This window comes from Saccopteryx leptura, chromosome 4, assembly GCF_036850995.1.
Source record: "Saccopteryx leptura isolate mSacLep1 chromosome 4, mSacLep1_pri_phased_curated, whole genome shotgun sequence".
NCBI classification, from domain to species: Eukaryota; Metazoa; Chordata; class Mammalia; order Chiroptera; family Emballonuridae; genus Saccopteryx; species Saccopteryx leptura.
In genome coordinates this window covers 14025656-14049151 of record NC_089506.1, presented here as the reverse complement: position 1 = coordinate 14049151, position 23496 = coordinate 14025656, and the positions used below count along the sequence as shown (strand labels likewise).

The following is a 23496-nucleotide window of genomic DNA, read 5'->3' as shown; positions in this document are numbered from 1 at the left end:
TGACTCACACCTGTGGCTTTTCCAAGCCAGAAAGACTGAATTTTCCCTCTCTTTATTTTATTTTTTGGCAACCTCTCTCTAAGAAAATGATTGGTCAGAGTAGTTTTAAAAATGTACCATTTAACAACTCTGTCACATACCTTTCTTTATACAATCAATAGATAAGACAAGCTGCTATATATATATGTCCACAAAGGAAGAAAGATTCCTAAAGACGTTCACCCAGTCAGCGACCAGACCTAGAACGCCCAAAGCCTGACTGACACTCGGGACAACATGACTTAAAGTGGAATAAACATAAGTGTCCTTGGGCGCAGGATCTGTCCGTTAGGCAGCCAGCCTGACGTAGCCCAAAGCACGTGTACACTGAATCACCGAGAATCCACTGGTAACCAACAAGTAACAGAACAGGAGATTTAAGGAAACCTCTGTCTCCTTCAACTTCTGCTTTCCAACGTTTTGAAGTTTTCTACACCGATCCTCACACGCTAAGGTGGCAAGGAGCTGTATTCAGGGCACTAATAATTCTGATAATCATAGTGAAAATGATAGGTTATATTTCTTTAATCATTTTTGTGCCTGCTATTTTTTTCAAGCATATAATTTTTTAAGTATATTACATGATTTCATTACAATAACATATATTGTTTCCTCACATTAAGCCTGTGACGTGTGTACTATTGTTTTCCCTGGCTTATAGTTGTAGAAACTGAGGCACAGAAGATGTAAGTAATTCACCCCAAGTCACACAGCTAGTAAGTAGTAGCAGGGTTACGGTGTAAGCCCAGGTGGTTAACTTTTAACCACAGTGCTATGTTGGCTACCACAGGAAAGGCATTCTGTATCTCATAACCGTGTGTGCAGAAGAAGAGGCGGTTTAGAGAGGGGAGTCCTGGTCTTGGAGCCAGAAGGTTTGGTCTTTTCTCTTTTTACTTGACATCATTCTGGAGGGCTGAGCTCATCACACTTCTCCGCGCGCAGCCCTTTATCTCTGTGACCCGTGCTAGGCTTCCACACGCATATGTAAGCGCGTCTTTTAAACCATAAGTCGCCCACCATCTCTATGCATAATACTGTTTTTAAAGAAATTGCCAAAAATGTATGATTCGGTTTGATAAAACAAATAATGTGTATTGAACCTTGATCACATGCCCACCGCAACTGGAGAAATATTGCCGTCGCTCTGATAGCAATTCTTATCATAGATCTCCAAGGCTCCCTTAATCTCCTCCCTCCATGTAAGACAGCCCGGGTTTCAAAACCCACTGCAAGTAACAGGGGCAAAAAAAAAAAAAAAAAATGATTCTTAAGCAATCGCCGCCTTTGATTTTCCTTTTGGCATTTTGACAGCGGGCGGTTATGCCCTGTAATCAAAGGCAAACATACACCGGTCATCTCCTAGCAACTCACTGCAGATTACTGGTCGGGAATAATTTGTGTGCTGAGTCTGAGTCCGTATAATTTCAAACTCTGAAGCCAGCAGAGATCCTGCTCTGGCTACTCTTTCATAGTCTGCAAATACAATAAACCTGGTCTGGACGCTGTTGCTGGAAGAATGTGCCCTCACATGTCCCAAGCCCAGACACTTTTGTATGAAAGAGACTAAAGAGTTTTATGGTCTTCTGTGTGGTTGTTAAAAATCTAATTGCAATGAAATGTCACTAGGAATCAAAATCATTTTGCTGCTCTGCAGTTTCCCTTTGCCGAAGCCTCCCCCCCCCCACTCTCCTGCAAGGGGACATCTGTCGCCCAGGCTTGGACGGCCTCACAGCGTCCTGGCCTCCCCCTGATGTTTTCTCCCAGTGGGCTTCTCATCTGCCCCCACAGTCTGGTGCACCCGGGAGCCCAATCAATCAAACACAGCTTCCTGTCAGTGTCGGGAAGCTGCTGCTCACGGAGCCATAAGGCACAAAATGAAGGTGCTATCCACACCGATCCACTCAGCCATCTGTGCGTGAGAGAAACCAACATGATACCAGGAGGTGCACTCCATCTCTTCATGAGAGGTTCCGTACAGTCCTTGACAACGAGATGATACAAAGAGAAAAGCCGACTAGAGAATCTAAATGAATGACCAAGGCAAGAAACGCTTTAGCCACTAGTCACATGTGTCAACACTAAAGAAACATCCACTTTTAATATAGCAGTAGTAGTAGCATCTGGGGCATTCTTTGTCAGATTCACTTTCAAGGGCTTTATATGTTAATCATGGATCTTTCTTCAACCCTAGGAGTTTGGCGCCGTGGTTATCCTGATTCAGAGAGGACGAAACTCGGCCAGGTTCAGAAAGAGGATTAGTGAATTGCCCAAAGTTAATCCATGTTGGGCTGGTAGAATGGGTTTTTAATCCAGTTGTCTTGGCCCCAAAGTCAACACTCTAGATCACGTCAGCCACCAGCCCCAGCAGGAGGCATCATCATAACACCATTCCCATCTCTCTGTCTGGTACCCTAGGGCAGAGGGTGATATAAAAATAGCTTAATGATCTGGAACATAAACACTAACTCCGCAATACTTTTTCTATAAACTCCTTTGATGAAAAAGAAATTGTGTTTATTTCTATTTATTATAAAGAAGAAGAGGACTGCTTTCTTGTGGGTCTCTTGCTGTGTGGTTAGTATATAGTAAAGTGTTCTTGTTCGAGCAGACTAAGAAACATAATAAATACTCTGGGTTTGCCCCATGTCCTCTGGTAGCATTATATAAGACATTGTGCAGTGTGCATGAGTAGCCTTCTTTTAAAAATATTCAGTTACATGTCCCAGAAACACTTGCTGAGCGGTTAATGTGTATGACTTATCTGGTGAGCATTTAGTGTTTTTCATCTATTATTTATGATCTCTGTCTTTAAGCCACTTATAGCCAAGACAAGGGAAACATGGCTGGAGCCGTCACTCGTGCGTGCTTCAAAAGGATTTTGATTCTGTCTACAGTTCCAGTTCTTTATATTTCAAATTATGGAGTGCTAGAAGTTGTCTACTTGCTACATAAAATAGTTGTTTTTTTTTTATCATTTTTCTGAAGCTGGAAACAGGGAGAGACAGTCAGACAGACTCCCGCATGCGCCCGACCGGGATTCACCCGGCACGCCCACCAGGGGCGACGCTCTGCCCACCAGGGGGCGATGCTCTGCCCATCCTCGGCGTCGCCATATTGCGACCAGAGCCACTCTAGCGCCTGAGGCAGAGGCCACAGAGCCATCCCCAGCGCCCGGGCCATCTTTGCTCCAATGGAGCCTTGGCTGCGGGAGGGGAAGAGAGAGACAGAGAGGAAAGCGCGGCGGAGGGGTGGAGAAGCAAATGGGCGCTTCTCCTATGTGCCCTGGCCGGGAATCGAACCCGGGTCCTCCGCACGCTAGGCCGACGCTCTACCGCTGAGCCAACCAGCCAGGGCCTAAAATAGTTTTTAATCTATTTTTATAAAAAAGTTCTGGAGTACAATGGAGTGCTTTTCCCCCCACTAAGTTAGAGCTTAGGAAAAAGGTAGAGTTAATTGTACTACTTTCTTTTTTTTCTGATTTTAGAATTTCGGTCTCACTTTTATTCGGCCTTAATTATTCTGGGCTAAATTAACATTTTTCTTCTTTAATCTGACAAGTTAATTATTTTGTTTTATATCTGTCTCTGACCTCTGACCTTGTTATATGTCTTTTCCCATCTTCATTATCTCTTCCTTGAAGGGCAGGGGTTAAAAAGCTATACATTGCTGGAGACTAAATTAATACTAATACAGAATGAATTTTGTTACGGTATCTCTGTTTGGCCTTATTGCCTGAGATAATCCCATTTTATTTTATGCCCACTAAGTCAGCATAAATATAATGATACCCCCTTTTACTCTTAATACCTCTTTCTATTTTAACAGATTTTATAGGCATGCTTTCCAAAAGCAGTATAAACCTAATGATTAAGTAAAATAAACCTGGTTTTAGTTGCAAACAAATTCATGTCAATATATGAGGAAAATCTTGATTTTTCTAAAAATCTATCATGAAAAATACCACTGTAAAGTAGATATATTCTTACATAATAGTTTACCAGGCTTTCATTTGTGGTCCAAAAAAACACGATGCCTTATCTTTTCATAGAATAAAGTGTTCTGATATGACTGAACTGGAAGTTTAAAATGACTTGAGATACACAGGTAGCAAGGTGGCATCACTTATTACTGCTGTAAAACAGATTTTTCCTATGTATATTTCAGGTTACAAGTTCCATGTACAGATGAAGTAGAAAAGAGCCGAAAGCAAATTTAAGTAAATGTGGATAAACACAAAGTTTGTGCAGCCGGCGTTATTCTGCCTGACACCAGCTGAGTGTATTTATGATGCTCAGAGATAGACCACGTCTAGAGGCAGAGAGCTAGCCGGGGCACCAGTGGTATGGGTGGGGGCTCACTCTAGGACATCAAGAACGTCCTTCACTCCAGCCTACTGGCTTCCCCCATTATTTGGGATACTCCGTTGGGAAGAAACTGAAAACAACATGTTTCATTGTAAATGTGTTACTTTTATAAGGCAAACACCTCATTGCTCATCTTAACAAAACTCAAAGATGTATAATGTAAGACAAGAAAACACACATCTATGCATTTAAATAATGAGGGTTGTTGTCACAAAGAAATTTTTTCATTATACTTAGGATAGGGGGTAGCTATTCTATCCCACCCAGGGGATTAAAAATTAAGATCATGAGTAGTGGTAGTGATTCCAGATCTCACTGAACGGTGTCAGCCTTGTCTGGAATCTGTGCTCATCTCCAGAGTTTGATCATGATTCTCCAGTTTTACCTGGGAGAATAGAAGCAGCCGATAATGGTATTCAGGGGTGGACATAGGGCCATATTAATTATACAAAGCTGCCATATAAGGACGGTAAGCGATTCGCAAATAATAATGACTGTCATTTCTATTGATCAAGTTATAAAGCACTGACTTGTCCCACTCTTTGACTTTCTCTTGTACTCTTGTCCACAACAGCAATCTATCTCACAGCTGCCTCAATGGTCAAGTTCTTAAAAAACTACCTCTTAGCATTTCCTAAAGGGGGAATAAAGTGATTGGTTTTAGCAATTCATAATACTCATCCCTTCCCCTGAGTGCCCTCCGCGGGGTCATCGGACGCTAGTGTGTAGGCAGAACCGCCTCTGTAGACTCCACCCCATGACTGAATTTCCTGCCTCTGAGTCACATCTCCTGATAGCGGTCCTCCTTGGTCTTCTGAGCTTACATTCTTGCGGTGGGAAGGAGATAATAAACAAACATGTAAGGCGAGAGATGGTAAGAAGGGTTCTGAAGAAAACACTCATAACGGTTAAGGAAATACAGAGGAAAGCATCTTATACAGGGTTCTTAGGAAAGGTCTCTGATGGGTGGAGTTTGAGTGTGGACCTGAAGCATGAAAAGAGAGAGCTGGAGATACACAGAAGTGTTCCAGGCAGAGGCAAAGACGCCAGGATCCACTGAGCTCAGCTGTTCAAGCAGCAGTGAGGGTGGGCGAGCCTGGGGCAGAGTGAGCAGAGAAACGGGGTGGGAGCAATGAAGCCAGAGAGGTAGCCAGGGCTCAGGACATGGAGGGCCCTGCGGACCCCGGGGCGGGGGGGGGGGGGGGGGGGGGGGGACGGACCAGAGGCCACTGATGAGTTCCGAACGGGAGAGTAAGTGCGCTTTCTCATATTATGGAGACATTCTGGGTACTAGGGGAACAGTAGAATGCAGGTGGCAGAAGTAGATGAGATCAACCATAAGGCTCCTGAAATATTTCAGATTTAGACTAAGGTGTAAGTGGTATCGGAGAAAGGGATGATTTGGCTTCTGGATTTATTTTGAAGGCAGAGATGTAGGATTTGCTCATAAATGAAAGGAAGGGATGTAAAAGAAAATATGAGCCAAATATGACACTGGCTTCGGTCTGAGCAACCGAGATGGTGATGCTGTTTACGGAATAGTGAGACGTTACAGGAGGAAAGGACGGATGGTGGGGTGGAGTGGGAGGTCAGGTGCATGGGCCGGGTGGACATATAAACAGACACAGCGGATAGGCAGTTGACACTCCATGTCTCACATTCTGAGGACAGGCAGGGGCTGGAGAGGTAAATTTAGGATTCTCCAAATCTCTATAATGTCGGCTACATAGGCCCTTTTCCAAATACATCATATCTTATCTGAAACCGCCTCAAGTCTGACTGCCTATGTCCCAACGTAAGTTTGAGGATTGTGCTTGGGAGGAGTGAAGATCCAATTGTGACAAAATGAAACAGAAAGCAAACCGGGGGTGACGGGAGGCGGAAAGGCGGCACAAGGGCAGGAGGGCGTCAGAGGCGCGCCTCCCGGTGCTCCGCCCCTCGGAACTCGGAACTCAGGGGATGACGCTGTACAGCCGGAGGCCATGACCCAAGCGTGGATTCGACCCAGAAACCCTACAAAATACTCGCGTTGAACTTGAGAAACAAAATACCTGTACAAACGAGTTGTCTAGATCTCTTACACAATTCTCTCATGTTGAATTATGGAAGGCATTAAATTGGTTTTTAAAATAATTCCACTTGAACCCATGTTAACACAATAAATTAAAATAAAATGAAAAAAAGCTCAGATTCAGACAAAAGACATCAAGGGTTTGTTAAGATTTAAGAAAGAATTGGGTGACATAACTCTGTTTCTTTAGTTGTTGGAAATATTCAACCTTTTTTACTTTCTTTCCTTCATCTTTTCCTCTCTATGGCCTCTTTGTTGTTGAAATTAGAAAAGATTTGGGAAGATTTGGATCCGTAAGCCATATATCTTTTCGTTCTTCCTTTCTATTCTTTGCTTATTCCATGTTCTCTGAGAATTCTTCAACTGGATCTTTACTCTCTTATTAGAGACTCTTGAATGTATTTTAATAATTATATTTCATTTCATTTTCTAAACCTCTACTTTGTAATATAAATACATATAAACATTGCTTCAAAAGAAATTACATGCGAGCAATAAAAATTTGAACCTTGGCAAAAATAATAATAATCATTCCAAATATCTAATTAGTAATATACTTGTTATGTTTTTGGATATATTTCTTGGCAATTTTCTAATAGAGCTGTGACTCAGCTTTGCAGCTCTGAAAGCCCGTCCATGTTGCCCCGGGGAGCTGGGCTTCTCTAAACTCCACCAGACAGCAAGGTCTCTGGGCATCTCCCCTGCAGCCTACCCACTCACCCCCCACGCAGTGCGGGCAGCAGCCCGGAGAAGGCTCACTTTGTCATTAGCTGTCACCGCTAATGCACCGCCCAAAGTCTGTAGCTGGTAAGACAGGGGATCCTACGGCAGGAAAGCAACGGGGTATTGTACGCACTCAGCAAAGTCAGAAACGAAACCACGTCGGGGCTGGAAGCTAACAACCGTGGTGCGAACACAGGCATCCGTCCCTCGCGTGGGAAAGGGGCTCAGCGGTCAGCATGGGGACCGCGCATTCAATTCATCTTGACGTTTAGGGTGACTACAGATCTAATACAAAATTTAGGATGACTGTAGATCTAATACATAATGTAAGACCTCAGACACAATCGGTAATAGGAAAGCCATCTTTGCTTATTTAACAAAAAATGACATCCGTAATAAGTTTAAACACTTACCATTTGGCCACTACATGATGTTATTTTATGTCCCAAGATGAGAAACAGTAAGGTATTCGCAGCCAGCAGGCCTTGGGACTGAAGCAGCGCTCTGCATCTTCAAGTTCAGACTTCAAGATCTCTGGGTTAGGGACAGTTTGGTAGGAGCAAAGCCAAGATAATAATGGTGCTTTCAGTCCCAGGAACCAGAATCATAACATGCCAGAGTGAACAAAAATTAGCCGTCCAGTTCCCTTACCTTTACAGATGGGAAAATGGAGTCCAAGTTCTTAATGACTTTGTCTCCCTGCTCCAGGTACTTATGGTGAGAAAGAAAATGTCTATAAAAAGTTCAATAAAATGGCAGTCATTGCAAAGCTGCAAGAGAGTTTATGACTCCATGTCAGATGAATGGCCCATGTGCTAAGCATACAGAAATACAAGGATGTGGGTGATTGGCTGGGGTGGGGAGAGATGAAGAGTTTGAACCAGACTTTGAAAAGCAAGTGTGTGTGGTTTTGATGAGGGAAGACAGAATTTTGAGGACGTGGGAGATACCAGAGGGAGCACGAAGGTTTGGGAAAGGGGAGAGGAGGTCACTTTTGCTGCCGACTCACATGGATCTATACTTTTATATTATTTTACATGTAGGTTTGTGAGTGTGCTTTTATTTACTTATATGCTCATTTTCACTTCATTTAAAAAGTAACAAAAATTTCACAAACACTTGTAAAATTGGAGAACTCACCTACAATTATTTCTACCCTATTACAAATGATTATCCTTTGAAATCTGCCATTTAGTTTCAGCAAAACATAAGCTCTTTTATTGTAAATTTAGCTTCCTCTAATATATATATATATATATGGCTATATATATATGACTATATATATATGACTATATATATATATATATATATATATATATATATGGCTGGAGAGATCTTTGGTTCATAGAAAAACTGAGTTGAAATTTTCAGCAAACAGAAGAAGAAAAATTCAAGTTTATACACAATCAGCTCTGACTTTTAATAGTTGATATATATTGAAAAATCTGCATGGAGAAAGAAAAGAGATAGAGAAACATAGATACATCATACACAGGTAAAGATAGACACAGATATAGTTACAATTTGGAAATCCTGACATAATGTTCTGATCCAGACTTTAAAAGATAGTATCTAAAAGCCATGATAAAGATAATATTACACCATCGTGAAAGTATTTTATTTGCATCTTTGAAAGATGCTCACTTTGAAAATATTACTATTGTAGGGCCTTTCCCCCTTGCTTTAAAGATCTGAAGGTTGTCACTGGCATGCCCAGGGACGCACCAGTAAGGGGGACAGGAGAGAGACAGCGACAGGCATCATGGAGTGTGGAAAGGACCCGTGAGATAATTCCACGGAGAACTCAAAATAGCGAGGTAGTCTGTTGCCAAATGTGTATGAAGCAATGTACTTTTTATAGGGTTCGTTCAGCTGAACAAAATGATTTCATTTTTGAGTGTTTCTGTGATTATAACTAAAACATGACTCATCCATCCGATGGCTCATTCTTCCTCTTGAGACTACACCTTCATAATCAGGATGAACAAGAAATTAGTGGAGCCCCAAAGGGTGGCTCTCACGATGGCTTCGGTGCTTGCAAAGTAAACAAATGCCGTCTGTGCTTCCTGCCTTTGTCTTTTACTTTGTATCTCTGACAAAATAAAGTTTCTGGGCTGAATATATTTCTTTTTCGCAGTGCTGTATATAAATTTCAGGGCGGACGTGCATAAAATGTTCGCCGCGACTCCCGTGCATTTTTGAGGATGCTGCCTTGCTAACAGCTGAGCGTTTTTTGCTCTTCATCTAGAAGCATCTCCCTGCTGGGAAGTAAGAATCCAAATCACCTCAGCCTTCAACTCATGGTCTGGCTTTGTGAGAGCTGCCTCCGCACAAAGGCCTAGAACAGGGGTCCCCAAACTTTATACACAGGGGGCCAGTTCACTGTCCCTCAGACCGTTGGAGGGCCGCCACATACAGTGCTCCTCTCACTGACCACCAATGAAAGAGGTGCAGCTTCTGGAAGTGTGGCGGGGGGCTGGATAAATGGCCACAGGGGGCCGCTTGTGGCCCACAGGCCGTAGTTTGGGGATGCCTGGCCTAGAAGAAGCCCAGGCTCCTTAAGGGGAACAAAGACGGGCCCGGAGCAGCCGGTAGTAGTGGTCGAGGGTGACGTACTTAGAGATGTCACCGTGAGAGAGCTGTCAGAGGACTGCCATCACTGTCCTGAGGGTATATCTTTAGCATCACAAGCAGTGGTCATCTCACTGAAACAAATTTACCAAGAGATTTTTGTTCTCATTAAAAATATACAAGAAAGTCTATATGAAATGTGTTGTAGGGCAGTTGTAATACTCACGGGCATTTTCAGTATTGCTGATTACAGGGTGTTCCATACATTGATTGATCCAAATGATAGCATTTCTATGCTCAGATTTTGGTCAATAGCCAAGGTATATATTATAAACTATTATAACCTTTCGAGTTTTTAGATCTAAGAAAGACATTATAACACAGTGTTTAAGAACACAAACTCTGCCTGGCCTGTGCTTGTGCAGTGGATAGAGCAACAATCTGGAACACTGAAGTTGCTGGTTCAAGACCCTGGGCTTGCCCAGTCAGGACACATATGACAAGTGACCAACGAATAGTTAGAATGAAGCAACTACTTCTTGTTCAACCCCCTCTGTAAAATCAATAAATAAAATCTTTGAGAAATAAAAACAAAACAAACTCTATGTTCTTAAACAATTTGCCAAATTACCTGGGTTCCCACACCTGATTCTGCTGGTTAACAGCTGTGTGGCCTTAGGCGTGTTTCTTAACTTCTCTGAATTTTCATTTTTTTAATCAGTAAAACAACAATAGTTGTTACCTCATGTGATTGCTGTGAGGCTCAAATGAATTAATATACATGTAAATACTGTCAGCACTGAAACAAGAGCCATTATTACCATTTAAGTTCTCTGGCAAGCAACTAATCAACAAGCATAGACATAAGAAACATGTACAATAAACACTCATGGCAGCATTGTTCAAAATAGCAAAAATCTAGAAGCAATCCAAATGCCAATGAATAAGAAAGTAGATGCATGAATTCTAGAACATTATTCAGGAGGCAAAATGAACACACTGTTGAAACAGGCGATAATATTAATGAATCATAGCAATATAATTACATCCAGCATGATGACATCAGTATAAAGATAAAAAATAACTATAGAGACATATAGTCCATGAAACCGCATAAAAAAGAAAGCAAGAGAATGAGCCACATAGAATTGTAATGATAGTTACTTTGGGTGTGGAAGGGAAGGATAGAGTAATGGCCAACACCATCTGGTTAGGTGTAATTTCTTATCAAAGTTTTAGATGGTGGGTGTGTAGGGGTTTAATGATAAAGAAGAAAGGGAGGAAGAGGTAGGTGGACCTACGATAAGACTGTCACACCCAAGGATTACAATCTATCAGATTGTGTATACTGAAGACATACCTCCCCCAAAAATAACAGCAATCATTGTCCATTGTTATAATCAATTCTACTAATGTTATATTACAAATAACTAAGAGGTAAAAGAGTCCAGGGATTGCTTGTTTGCAGCTAATTTTTGTTGGAATATAGAGTGGTAAGATAGATATAAACATCCTATGTGCTGAGAATTTTTCTAAGATAAATATCATCGGTCTTCTCTTGAAAAAACAAAATGACAGGTCATGTCAGTGTTTAGGGTTCACAGAGCGAAGATGACTTTGTTTAAAGTACATGATGTAAATTGGTAACTTACTATTGGTTAAATCAGTGATTTTCAACTGGTGTGCCGCAAAAAATTTTAAAACGTACAATACCTGTTTAGTCAGGGGCACTGACCTTTTTATATTTTCCCCGTGTAATATCCAGGGGACCACTTATTCTCTCATACCCAAATCTTCTGGCCAAGTGAACTTTGGCGCCAAGATTGAGGCATATTGTCCATTCCAGAGCTCAATGTCTCTTGTTTGCAGAAACATAGAGTTGAGGGAGAGGGAAATGTCATGGGTAAACCCCGGGTTCTGCTTATTCAATGCCTGGTGCTCACATTTTAATGAATGAATTCAATAATGAATGAATGATGCCATCCTCTGGGGTAGGGAATACTGAAAAAATGGGGTGAGGTTGAAGCATAAACTGGGAAATAAATATGAAATATATTTGAATTGTAACTTAGACATAACAACTTAGAAATTGGGTTAATTCGATGAGGGTCCAGGTTGTTGTATACTTTTGATGATAATAGGTTCTTAAATAAAATGCTACCATAAATACTTAAACTACATAAAATAAGCCTTTTGAAAAACTGACTACATATAAATTAATGTCATGTGTACAAATCATTCTTATGTGTTCATTAAAATATGACCCCAAATGTCCTATTTTTATCATTATTTCCTGGACTGAGAGTTTATCTATATTTTTGAAAGAAAATATCTTGTCACAAACATTCCATAATTTATACTTCTCCCTAATTTGTCTTTCTTAGTCATTTTAAATGAATGCTACATTTACCACATAGTTGGTCTCACAAAGAGCCACATATATCTGATCATAATTTATGCTAATTCTAAAACTTCTGCAAAGGGGAACAGGCTGATTGAAAGCTTTGTGGGTCATATATAAGACTGACATCATCCACACGAAAAAATAACTTGAGATTTCACTCACTGCACTTCTCATGCTGTTGTAATTTAGCAAGTGATGACATGACTGATTCGGCCAGTAAGAAAATGTAATGAAAATATTGGCTTGGAACACAATGTGCTTAGATCTTTTAGCCTTTTGTCTCCTCAAAGGCCAATAGCCTCTACTCTTTGAAATAAGAGATACGCGAAAGAATGTAGCATTTGGAATGCGAAACTGCATTTGTGACCTATCTGTTTTGAAGTTCTTCTCTACTGCAAACTCTAATAGAAACAAACAAAAAATCAATGATTCTTGTCACCCCCAATGTCCCTGCCACCCCCACACCACCCAGGATGAAAAAGTTTAAAAAAGGTGGTGATAGTTTATTGACCAAAGTTTGTTTTTATACAAATGGTTTTGGGGTAGTTATAAAATGGATAGTATTTTAGGCAAGTGAAATCCTAAAACTGATCATCTCAGTTGAAAGGCACTGGGAGGTAATACGGGAAGGCATGTTATACAGTGAGAGTTCTGTAGGTCCGATTTCTGGACTGAAGTAAACTAGGCAGCTAAAGGGAAGACAGCTTTGGATGATAGCTTGGACTCATTTCAATCCGTACCCATTTCATTCTGATGCTGTTAGAAACAGGAATCTATAAAGTCTCTTACTTCTGAATATTAATAGATAAATAAATCATTAAAATATTGACTTCCACTTAGAGTCTGCTTGATATCAAATACTTCAATCATGTTACTAAGCACATTAGTTTGTTTGTACATAGAAGTCAAATAAATATTAGTCAACTAAATGTAAGAAGAGTTTATAATTGGCAAATTTCATACCATAAAAGGACTTTATAAGCTTTTGAATTTTAAAACAAACTTTTCATTTTATAAGTTAAAAAGCTTAGGCCCAAAGAAATATAATGATTTGCCCAAGCACACATTCATATGTAAGGCTTCAATCCTGACTCTGTCACTTACTAGCTGTAGAATTAGCATATATGTATATATATTTCTGACGTTGCCCCCTCCCACAAGAAAATTGCTAACTTTTTTGGCCTGTCAGTTACCTTTTACTCCCTCCTAATATCATCTACATTCCCCCCCCTTTTTAACTGAGATATAATTGACATATAACATTGTGTAAGTTTAAAGTGTATAACCTATTGATTTGATACATTAATGTAACCTGTCTTCTTACTTACTACCTATACCTATCTTGTGTATGTACCTGCTGTAGCGCTGAGAAGCACACCACCTTATTTTTCTGCAAAATAAAAATGTCGAAGACACACAGCCAGGGAAGGCACTCCTGAAAACTTTTCTTACCCTTAACTCTGACCAAGAGCAGACAGCCAACATCCCAACAATAATGGTACATATTAGAAGTTTTCTACGTGCTATTGAGAAGTGACCACTCTCCTCAAATAGATTTGCTGGATTCAGTACTATGGCAAAGTTCACAACAAAGTTTCTAGCTTTCCATTACCAAATGCTGCAAGAGAAGTGAGGAAATGCTTTTGCTTTCTATTTAAAAAGAAGAAACGTTATTGACGTCAGTGAGTCTCAGGCATTTGTCATGGGGATGTCCAGGCAGACATAGTCTCCACCTGTGATCCTGATGTAGCACAGTAGAGTCCACTGAACAAAATGCCTAGTGTGGGTCTCTAAGGTCATGACCCTATTCCACACCCCACCCTATAGATGAAACCAGCCTGCCCTAAAAGAGGTCCCTCCTCCTGCAGTTGGGAAGTCAGGATGAAATCTTTCCTGCTTTTCAAAGAGCAGCAAAAGATCAGACAGAGTAAAAGGAAAAAAGTGGAAAGCTTGTTTCCATAGATAAGGGGGGGAGGGGAGATTAATGCCAAGTAAATCAAATAAAATTTAACTACATATGTTTCCATACACCCAACAACATCTTAAAAAGCGTTTCTAGAGTTAGCCATCATGCAATAAGTAAGGGTGTTATGAAACCGCAAAGTCTCCGGTCAAGTAACTTTCACTAGTTCTCCAATGTATAATTTCAGTATAAATTTGTATATTTTCTTTGCCTATTTTTGGTGTATTGAGTGAAAGGTTTAGCTTTAAATAGTGGCAGGGTATGAGGACTATATTAGGTATAAAAACAAAGAATGCCGAGAACATGTGAGTGGGGAAGAACTAGAAATGAGGTCACTGGAGTTGGCATTTTGCTGAACCGAAGGGCACTCGCTATCACCCTTTGTTTTGCTGTGTAATTCAGAAGCCTTAAAGCACCGAGTTCTGATGAGAGTTTTCAACCACATTGTAAAAAACGCAGCATATATCACATATATAGTGACAGAAGTGATTTGACTTTGGATGGTGGGCTCACAATGCAATATACAGGTCATGTACCATAGAAATGGACACTGGAAGCCTGTATGATCTTATTAACCAATGCCACTCTAATGAATTTGATTTTTAAAAAATAGCAAAAAAACGGCATAGAGAAAGTCTCATTTGGATACCATGTCTCTTAAATTCAGGAACATCTTAAGAGAATATCGAAACTTCTACTACTATTCCTATCCATCTGTCTTCCTGTCAATGCGAAGCCTAAGTTTGGCTTATTTAAGAGCATTATCTCTAAAAGCCACTGGGATGAAGTCCCTGAGATGAACAAAGAAAATCGGGGTGCATGGCAGTGCTTTCTCCCATTGCTCCCAACACTCTCCCGGCCGCTCCCTCTAGTCCGTCCTCCGCATCACCCACTGGCCCCACCTCAACTTCCTTCGGCACCCAGTGACAGCCTCCCAGGGCTGTTTAGGAAGTCACACCCATGCCACTCTAGTTCAGGGACAAACACAAAAAGAGGGTGTTTTAAAATAGAGACAATGAGGCCCAAACATGGCTGGGAAAGCAGGACCTAATCTTCCCTTGATTTGAACAATCACTGTTCATTGATATATTGATACTTATTTCATTATAGTTCAATCACACTGAGCTCACAACCAACTAACGTCCTGGACTTCTAGTTCAGATAAGGTTATGAGAAGTCAACCTTTTCAACCTACTCATGAAATGACTGGGTTTAGCTGAGTCTCAGAACTTCTTGTCTATCCCTGATAAAGTTTAATTCAGCCTGTCAGTGTAACCTGTCTTCCTTCTTACTACCTCGCCCTCTCTTGTGTATGTATATACCTGCCGTAGAGCTGAGAAGCACGCCATCTTATTTTTCCCCAAAATAAAAATGTCGAAGACACACAGCCAGGGAAGGCACTCCTGAACACTTTTCATTCACACATGATTCCCCCTAACACTGTTACACGTGGTACTTAGAGATGTCATGAAGGAGTTTTCCAAATTTCTTGTTAAAATCTAGAGAACCATTATTGTACTCCCAAGGTATAGCAGTAGGATACAAATGATGAAGCTAATATTACACTTCTGGTATCAGAAGTAAATAATGTTAACAAAAAATAGAAGAGATCTATCATTATTACTTACTTTCATTAGATCCAAATTAATATTGTCATAAACTGTCCACTGTTGAACAAAAATATCAGAAGTTTGAAATTTTAATAAATTCAAATTTTTTCAAAGACAGTATTTCTCCCAATTGGGCCATTATTTTTTTTTCTTTGGATTTTCTAAAATTTGTCAAATTGCCTTAAGGGATATGTGAAGTGATTTAGCATACATTTTTATTCTAGATAAGCTTTGTAAGAGAAGTATTCTGTAATTTTTACAACTCAAAGGCCAAAACTGGGGCAAATTTGTACCACCTCCCACCCCCCAAATTCAAATTCCACGGGGCAAGTAGAGTTTCACCATTTATATTTGAAACATATACAAATACAAGTTTATAATAATATGGTCAGTATACAGTGACCTCGGTCATCACTAAGTTGTATCCGCATGATCTCAAGTGGTCGGAAGCAAGTGTGTTCAATCAGAAGAAAAACATGACGTTTCTGTTGTAGTCAATTGATAATAAGCAGGATTATTTCACTAGTTTGAAATCAGGAAGTGTGATGCCTCCAGTGTTGTTCTTTCTTAAGATTGCTTTGGCTATTCAGAATCTTTTGTGGTTCCATGTAAATTTTAAGATTGGTTGTTCTATTTCTATAAAAAAATGTCATTGAAATCCAGTTAAGGACTGCATTGAATTGGAAGATTATTTGGGGTAATAGGAACATTTTAACAATGTTAATTCTCCTCATCCATTAGCATAGAATATCTTTCCACTTATTCTTGTCTTCTTCCATTTCTTTGATCAATGTCTTATAGTTTTCAGCGTACAGATCTTTCACTTCCTTGGGTAAGTTTATTGCTAGGTATTTTGGGATGCAATTGTAAATGGGGTTGTTTTATTAATTTTTCTTTCTGGTATTTCATTAGTGTACAGAAATGCATCCGATTTTTTCATATTTTGCATCCTGAAACTTTACTGAATGTGTCTATTAGTTTTAACAATTCTTTGATGGAGTCTTAGGGCGTGAACTACATATATTATGTCATCTGCCATTAGGGACAGTTTTACTTCTTCCAAATTAGAAATGAAGAAGTAAATGATTCTCTTAAATGATCAGAGACTCACTCCTCAAAATTGAAATTTATCATACTTTATACACTGGTGAAAAGGAAGGAAGATATTTTCACTTAGTAAGCTAAACAGGAATCGCTGATATCAGGATTTTATCACTCTGCAATTTGTCACATGATTCTTATGTGACATTTTATAGACATCCCTTTCCTCCAGCCATCATCTTGGGTTATAAGCTGTCAAAGGCAATGAAAGGGGTTTTTAAAAGACTAATTGTCGTAAGCTTAAGTGTCACATTCCTTTAGGTTCAGTAGCAGTGACTTAGCTGGGCTAGGAGGCAAGTGTGGGTTGAACTATTTCTTATGTCTATCTCCTCTTGTTCCCTGCAATATGAAGTGGGGGCGGAGCTCAGCTAGAGGAGGCTCTGTTTAAGGAAGAAAGAAAACTGCTTGGAAAACAGACTTCTTTTCAATTCCATTATGTTGCTAAGTTGGGAGATAGGATAATTAGAAGATGGAAAAATACATATAAATTAACCCAAAACACCATAATTGCACATTTCAATCTAAACCAATAAAATAATGTTCCATGTATTTTTAAGAAAGTCTAGGTTATTCTCTCAAGACTCAATCAAAGGTAAAGTTCTGCCTCACACTATTTGAAATATTAATGAATGGGAATGGCGCCAGTTTGCTGCAGTTGGGGAGGGGATAGATTTGATCCTGCTGCTGTTGCTAATGCTGAAGATGATAATGACACTGGTCTAAGTCATTTAAATATCTGGGTATGGCAGAATTGAGATATAAATCCAACTCTGCCTGACTCTAAGACCTCTTCTTCCAACACTGTGCACTTCCCCTATAGCATGGGTTCCTGTACTCTAATTCCTCATATGTCTCTGATAATGTACCTGACTCAGCAGACCTCTGTTCGGTATCTTACTGATTTTTATTAGAAATCGGCCTGACCTGTGGTGGCGCAGTGGATAAAGCGTCGACCTGGAATGCTGAGGTCGCTGGTTCAAAACCCTGGGCTTGCCTGGTCAAGGCACATATGGGAGTTGATGCTTCCTGCACCTCCCCCTATTCTCTCTCTATCTCTCTGTCTCCCTCTCTCTCTCTCCCTTCTCTAATAAAAATGAATAAATAAAATCTAAAAAAAAAAGTAAATAAATATTAGGAATCCGTTTGGCTTTTGATATATGGATGCATAGTGGAAACCAATGGAATTTTTCTAAATCTATCAAGTTACACAGGTGACTTTGTCTTAGAAAAAAAGGATGTGTTTGTAAGTATTTAGATGTTTCTTATTATCCTTAAGAATTACCACATAAAAGTAAAAGCTATCATGCAATGAAGATACTAAAGCATTCAACCTCAAGATCATTTAGTAGAACTAGTGTAAAGAAGTCAGCATTCTTTCACAGTTAAATGAGAGTGACTTACAGACTCTGAGGCTTTGGAACAGCATCAGAGAGAGAATTATCTACAGGTGATGACTACTTACTTCTAACCAGTACAGTCTTTAGGAAAAAGATGTATTTTCATTGGCTTGCATTTATAAAGCCTCAAAAGGAAAATTGCTAGTTTCCTTGAAAAACAGGGGGTGTTCTTCTTCAGGAAATTCTTCCAGGTATTGGGAAATTTGGTGCATTTAAAAAGAATACTTTGTATATTCTTGTAAAAATAATCAGTGGTCTCATGTGCTTTTGTTCTTCACTGTTCATGGTGATGTCTTCTTATTCCTCCAAATGATGAATATGTTCTGACCCCAGCATTCATGCATCAAGGCCGTGGATAACTTAGCTCCCAGACTAAGGACCCATCTTCGGGCACCACTAGCTCAGGAAGGGCGGGAGGAGTTGAGTTCTCATTGTGGGGGGGTGAGCACGCACAACCAGCCCCCACTGTTTGTTTTTCCCCACTGTTGACTGTGATGAACTGTACCACCCACCGAGAGGCAAAGGGATCTCTGAGTTGACATCATATACTGCTGTCAATTAAAAGTAGCCATTCAGAAGAGGGGTTGAGATGGGTCCTTATGTTTCTAAACTCAGGGACTATAAAGGACAAAATAAACTACTTGGGGTATTTCCTGTGCAAATTTCAAAGCAGTGTATTTGACATAGTATTAGGAAAGATAAATAAAAATAAATGTCATCAACCTAAATTAAGTCATTTGACTATAATTTAAAAATGAAATCATTTGGCATTTATGAGTACTTCTAATCCAACCACAGTCAGAAAGAGAGAGAGAGAAATGCACTGACCACTCGGTGTAGTTTATTCAGAATGGTCCATGTGATCCCATTTCAAAGTAATATCAGGTTAAATCTGATGCATAACCTTAATATGCATCATTTTTTATGTGTTGTTTTTAAAATACATCTCTAAAAAAATTGAATATCTTTAAATGTTTTCTTACCATTTAGACTGTGTGTCCTTTCTTCCAAATAATATATGAACTGTCATAGGTTAATTTCAAAATAACCCTAGCAGTTATTGGGTTCAGATTATTCCATGAAAAATCTCTTGAGCAACTTTTTCACATTAACTGAGCTAAAACTTGGTCCTGTAGATTTTCAGATGACCTCAATGCTTATATTCAAGTCTCTAAAACTAAAATGGCACACAGAATTCTTGGCCCAAACCGAGGGAAGGACTTACATCTGCTCCCCTTCAGAACGGGATGCCTGCTGATCAAAAGGATTCAAGCAGAATTACAAGATTGTGGGCCCAAAATCATGTCGGTGCCTGTGCATAAACAATCCAACATCTTCTTAGGACCCTCACTGAAAAGTTAAATTATCCGGTCTACTGTCAAATGCATGTTGGGAATAAAAGCCCGTTCTGATACACAGGTAAAAATAGGATGCCTGATACGCGAAAGAAATTCAAGCAGAATTAGAAAACTATAGACACAAGCTGATGCCGTTGCCCGTGCATGAACAACCAACACAGCCCATTGCCATGTGCATGCCGGGAATGAAGTAGCTCTGACCCAAACAGTAAGCAAACCTGTTGCTGAACACAAATTCGGATACAGAGACAGTTGCCTTTTATAGAAGGCGTCGGCAAGAACTGAACTGAAGTAAATAGAGCTCCACACCCGCTGTTGACAATCATTTGGACACTCTAACGCACAGAGTTCTTTGCTCTGTGGATTATCTGTCAAGGTTTAAGGTCATCTACATCTTATCACAGTTTTCATGGTCTTGGCCCTGGTTCAATTCCAATGGAAGGAAATACTTGAAATACTGTCTTTTCCGGTAGCATGAAACACTCTGGAATCTGCAGCTTTCCAGAATAATCTGTGCTTGCTATAAGCACAAAGACACTTTTTTTCAGAACAAAGCAAAAAAGATTAGGTTCGCTGCAGTTGACATTGTCTGAAGAGCGCTCTCAGTCCTGGGTTTGCTCGTGGCCTTAGCACAAATAATGGAAATAGAATCATGTGTTTTTTTCTCAGTCGCCCAAGCAGCGTTTGGGTTTCAGTTTGCGCTGGAGGTCCACCAGCATAGCGCTGCTTCTAGCAACGTAGATGTCCCACCTGACTAGGAAGTTAGCCATTTTACATTTTGACATCTGAAACAATGTGGAGTCTAACAACCTCACAAATGACATTACTAAGTAACGGGATATGTCGCTTTAAAGATGAAATGTTCAAGGGTTTGTGGCGCCTGTCTTTGTCCCTGCTAACCCTGTTTGACTGAGTGTCAGTTTGTAAACAAATGCAGTTGAGTTCAACCAGCAAACGTTGACAGTTCGTTCTCTAACTTGGTATGCAAGCACTGTTCCTTGTTATTAGTGGAGTTTGTGCTCTGAGAGCCTGACCTTCCAACGCTGGATATTTTATCAATCAGTATTGCTCCAGCCCGAACACTCCCTTTGTCATTCAGTTTTAAAACTAAAAAACAGTTTTAAACATCAAGTGTTCTGAAAAGGAGAAAGTGGAGTTTGGGGAGTGTCCCGACAGTGGTCAATTTGTGGAGAATGTTTATCCCTTCTTGTTTTAGCCGTGGCCCCAGCCCTGGTCACAGACGTCCCCTGAGGCTTTTCCTTTCCACTGCTTTTGTCCATTTAAGGTGAATAGATTAGGAGTTTTGCTACTGAGAGATGAAAATAAAGAGCTTGGCAGAGCTTTCTCAAGGCTCCTGCCTGGACCACTGCCTTCTTCCCTGGCTGCGTGGGCATCTCTTCAGGACAGGTGGTGGTAAGGCTACCAAGCAGAGTTTCTTAGCCATGTGTCATTGTTCAGTGTATTCTGGAAATAAGGGGGGGCGGGTGGAGAAATGTGCCTGTTTATCAGCACACACTGTAAAATAAGGGATAAGATCTGTCAGGATAAAGTTTCCCCCAATCATATTTTTAAGTCAACTGGTGTATGAAACTTTATAGTAAAATTCGCTATAGCATCATGGTACTGGACCTTCAATGTTCAATATAACACTGAACACAATCAGGTGAGCCCCAAACACTCTAAGACTATCACCTGTTTTTGTTTATAATTCTCAAAAACAACTTGGGGTGAATGTCAATACTGTGGTTTTATTCCTTCTATATGCTCATTGCTCTAGTATTTGTTGAGTGCCAAAGCATTCATTAATTCAATCTAGTCGTAAAAGAGAAAATCCTCTTCTTCTTGGTTCATAATTATATCTCATGTCATTTAAGTGTGTTTTTTTCATGCTCCTTTATTTCACTATTGCCTCCCCCACCCTGGGAGAGAAAACAGGTGTCATTATATTTAGCTGGTGCTTGCATTTTGATTTTATTATTAGAATTTCACAGTAGTAATGAACAAAAAGCCAAGCGTTCTATCAGGTGAACTTCAGTGGCCATATGGAAAGAAAATGATAGAGGATGAAGAAAGCAGAACACATGAGGACAGGGGACACGCTCTGAAATGTGGCGAGGGCTAGAACCCGGGTGGACAGAGACAAGAAAGCCAGGAAGCTCATTTGGTGCTCTTTAAAGAGGCCAAAGAAAAACTTATTTATCAAAAGTTTCTCTTGACACTTCATGACAGGTGATTTCGTTTCAATGTTATCCTCCACTCCTTAGAGTATAAATAGATGTTTTTAATTATCAGATGTTAAAGTGCTAATGAACATGGAAACTCAGTGTGTCACTGGGCGAGTTCGTGTTCATCCATCCATAGCCCCACCCTCACCCCCCGGGCACCAAGGCAGAGTGGCTGGGGTGAAACATCTTCAGAGGGCTCCTGCTTTTACGAGATTTGCTTCCTATGAGAGCATGTCCTTCCTCTGTGGTCACAGGGTGTGGATATTATCAGAATTTCTAAAAATGGGCTACGACAATATGCCAGGGAAAGAACAAAGTCATCTCACGCGTCATAAAAATAATACACAACATTAAAAAACTGTTTTCTACAACAATCACCATGCCGCCAACCATTTCTAATGAATTCATCTCAATCATCAAACACTTTGCTGGGAGAAACCACAGCGTCTGATACTGAAACAGGGATGGCTTTGTAATAACCACTTATTTCCTGCATCTTAAAAGAAATAATGAATCTCATCTTCCTTGGTTATTTGTTCAAAATATATATTAAACCCATTAAGTATCTGGTGGCAATAAATTGACCCAGTAATGAATTGAATATAATAAATTGAATAATGTACAGTAATGGCTTCAAAGTTCCTGGGTATATTTTAAAATTCTGAAAGATGACACTTATAACTAATGATCTTTTCAGGCTTAAATGACAAACTTGTTAGTATAAATGTGTTGTGAAAAATACTGAGTTTTTAAAATGAGAAGGTCTCTTCAATTCACCCATTAATGATCACCCTCAAATAAAAATTGAAGTTTATGGTTATGATAAGAAGACTAATAATAACTGAAATTTAACTTCAGTAGAATTATAAATTCTGCCCACCATATTAAACACTGATTTAAATAAGAATAATGATAATGTAATTATTCACTCACAGGTACACCAAAAACAAAAAATAATGATCACACTTTCATAATATTTTGTTCCACATGCTAGTGAACAAATTAATACATCATTTTTTTTCTACAGGAAAACTGAAGACTTTAATAACAAACCCTCCAAGGTCAAAATGAATACAGGTATGCCATTTCTGTTAGCTTTAAACTTTTCAGCCTTGTTCTCTAAATACTTACTACCTTTGCCCTAAATCATTAGTTTAGCACTCTACTGATCCTAAATGTGATACTAAGTTTTCGATTAGACAGATAGTTTAAATTCATTACCTGATTTCTTTGTCTTCGTGCTCCAATCTTAAAGCAATCAAAAGCAAAATTTTGGGTTTTATCTATTTTTACTCCCTTTTCTGTAAATCATATCTTGAAATTTACTCCTGCGTACCCTAGGAAGAGGTAGTATGTCATTTGCATGCATACATTTCAAACCCCTTTTAGAACAGGCTAAATTCAAAGGCACGTTGCTCTAGTAGAAAATATTTAAAGTTTCCCATTCTATAAACCCTTTATGTTGACGGTCAACAGATAGTGCCAAAGTCTCATATGAAGTCAGCTTCATTAATCCATAGGCACAATACAGCTGAAGTCATCAGCATTATATTTTTACATGTGAGAACAGTATCTTCAATTAGCTTAACAATATGGATGGCTCTGAACTCTGTAGCATATACAGATTAATTATCCAAGGGTTTGTAATGCATGCTATGTACATATGAGTT

At 39.7% G+C, this 23496-nt stretch overlaps 1 protein-coding gene across 13 annotated transcripts in view; it reads left to right on the top strand.

Annotated features, from left to right (window-relative positions):
- The window catches only part of SORBS2 (sorbin and SH3 domain containing 2), a 130608-nt gene that overhangs the window by 13758 nt on the left and 93354 nt on the right, over positions 1-23496 (top strand). For all 13 annotated transcript variants that reach the window (XM_066380191.1, XM_066380201.1, XM_066380189.1 and 10 more), the window contains exon 2: positions 22854-22903. In XM_066380191.1, coding sequence (XP_066236288.1) covers positions 22894-22903 — 10 coding nt within the window. In that variant the 5' untranslated portion in view covers positions 22854-22893. The remainder of the gene's footprint in view (positions 1-22853; positions 22904-23496) is intronic.